This window comes from Octopus bimaculoides, chromosome 8 (assembly GCF_001194135.2).
Source record: "Octopus bimaculoides isolate UCB-OBI-ISO-001 chromosome 8, ASM119413v2, whole genome shotgun sequence".
NCBI classification, from domain to species: Eukaryota; Metazoa; Mollusca; class Cephalopoda; order Octopoda; family Octopodidae; genus Octopus; species Octopus bimaculoides.
Window position 1 is genome coordinate 29,783,308 of NC_068988.1, and position 2,297 is coordinate 29,785,604.

General features: G+C 37.2%; 1 protein-coding gene across 3 annotated transcripts in view; it reads right to left on the reverse strand.

Annotated features, from left to right (window-relative positions):
* The window catches only part of LOC106873319 (transmembrane protein 41A), a 15,965-nt gene that overhangs the window by 6,281 nt on the left and 7,387 nt on the right, over positions 1-2,297 (reverse strand). For all 3 annotated transcript variants that reach the window (XM_052970026.1, XM_014920643.2, XM_052970025.1), the window contains one exon: positions 286-439. In XM_052970026.1, the coding sequence (XP_052825986.1) occupies positions 286-439 (154 nt within the window). The remainder of the gene's footprint in view (positions 1-285; positions 440-2,297) is intronic.

Consider the following 2,297-nt stretch of genomic DNA (forward strand, 5'->3'; position numbering starts at 1 on the left):
TCACCACCACCACCACCATCATCACCGCAATCACCACCACCACCGCTGCAGCCACTACTATCACCACCACCACTACTACTATCATCACCATCACCACCACTATCATCATCAACATCACCACCACCATCATCATCATCACTTAATGTCTGTTTCTCATGCTGGCATGGGTTAGAGGGTTTGACAGGAGCCTGGGAGCTATGGTTGGGAACTGCTGGTTTAGTCACTCACTATAATAATAATAATAATAATAATAATAATAATAATAATAATAAACAGCAAACTTACCAGGAAAACTGATCCTGGAATTGCAAAAGCCTGTTTGTAGAGATAGGCAGAACAGAAAAGGAGGAAGATATATGACATGTGGTCATTCTTGTAGAGACTGAGGTGAGACACCAAGGAATTCAGTTCTTCAAGGTTTGAGGGAAACCTTAAAGTGCTGCAACATGAAAAAAAAAAGAAGAAAAGTAAATGAAAAATAACAAAAGACAAAAAATATACGACAAGTAGTATTTTTAATGCTACTTAAACATGGGTGTTCCCTAGGAACCAGCAATACTGCTATTTTAACCCCCAGGAGAACACCTCTTCCAGTTGGTTATTCACTGCACACTGCACACGCGTTTAGGTGGCATTAATCACTATTTCTTTGGTCGCTTATACAGATTTCCTTAACAAATGGGTTTGCTTGTTGCAAGAACAATGACTGTGTGTCACTTCTTTCTCGTGTATTACAAACTGGAGTGGAAGTACTGTTATGTCCAGTGGACGAGTATCCATCACTGAGAATGATCATAAAGAGGTTGAGACTATACAGTCTGGGAGTCTCAGGCTAAGATAGTAAGGACTTCTCTCCCCGCTTGCAATACGTGGTCTGATCAATAAGTATCCGGATTGTTGCCATAGTAACGAAGCTAAAGTATGTAGAGTGAAGCTGCTTGGCACAGATTGACCTTAAACTCTGTTGTGCATGCACACAAAGTTTTATCGTTCTAGCTCACTTCTGCTGTTTACAGCAGTGCTTGGAAGGAACATGTGTAGGAACTCAACATTTCTGCTGATATACCTTCCAGCCTTCATCAGGTGTCTTGGGGAAATTTCGAACCTGGGTTCTCATTACTAACATTGAAAAATACCTTAGGAATGAGAACCCAGGTTCAAAATTTCTCCAAGATGCCTGATAAAGGCTGGAGGGTATATCAGCCAAAACATTGTGTTAACAACAAACAAGATGAGGACAAATATCTGTCAAATGTAAATAATGTACATAATTCCTCATCTCTTAAATATAGAACTGTATTAGACAAAATACTGGTAAGTATTTCATCCGGTGTGCTAACGATTCTTTTCTACTTTAGGCACATGGCCTGAAATTTTGGGGGAGGGGGGCAGTCAGTTAGATCGACTCCCAGTACGCAACTGGCACTTAATTTATTGACCCCCAAAACGATGGAAGGCAAAGTTGACTTCGGTGGAATTTGAACTCAGAATGTAAAGACAGACGAAATACCGCTAAGCATTTCGCCCAGCGTGCTAATGTTTCTGCCAGCTCACCACATGAGATCTCTAGATATTAAAACAACAAGCCTTGACATTATTTTCTAGGACAAAAGACGACAATATCTTGCTATGAATTGACATAGTTATACCAAATGATTATAATGCTGTGTTGAGGTGAGGTGAAAAGCTACGAGGACTTGGCTGTTGAATAAAATATGCTTTGGCAGTCTAGGAATGTATCTATCATCTCATTTATAATTGGTACAACTCATACACAATGGCTTCAGTGACAACAGTGACAGCAGACTACATAAAAAGGCTAACATAGGAACATTCCAGAAAGTAGAAGTGCCAAGAATCTAGAAAGTGCTGGGGCACCCTAACACACAACACATGTTAATCTTAAGTGATTTTTATGCTCTTTTTCAACATCTTCCAAATTCATATATATATATTTATATATATATATACATGTGTGTGTCTGTGTGTATGTGTGTGTGCATAATTTAGAGAAAAACCATTATTAAATAATTCAGTAATGAAGAATATAATTCATACCTTCCAGAAAATAAACATATCATAAACACTCTTGTGCTAGTGGCACATAAAAACCACCCAGGGTGTTTATGATATTTTTATTTTCTGGAGGGTATGAATTACATTCTTCATTACTGAATTATTTAATAATGGTTTTTCTCTAGATTATATACATATATTTTATATTTGGAAATTTGTTTTAGTTTTGCTAAATTGAATTTTTTTCCCTAAAATTATTATTATTATTATTATTATTATAT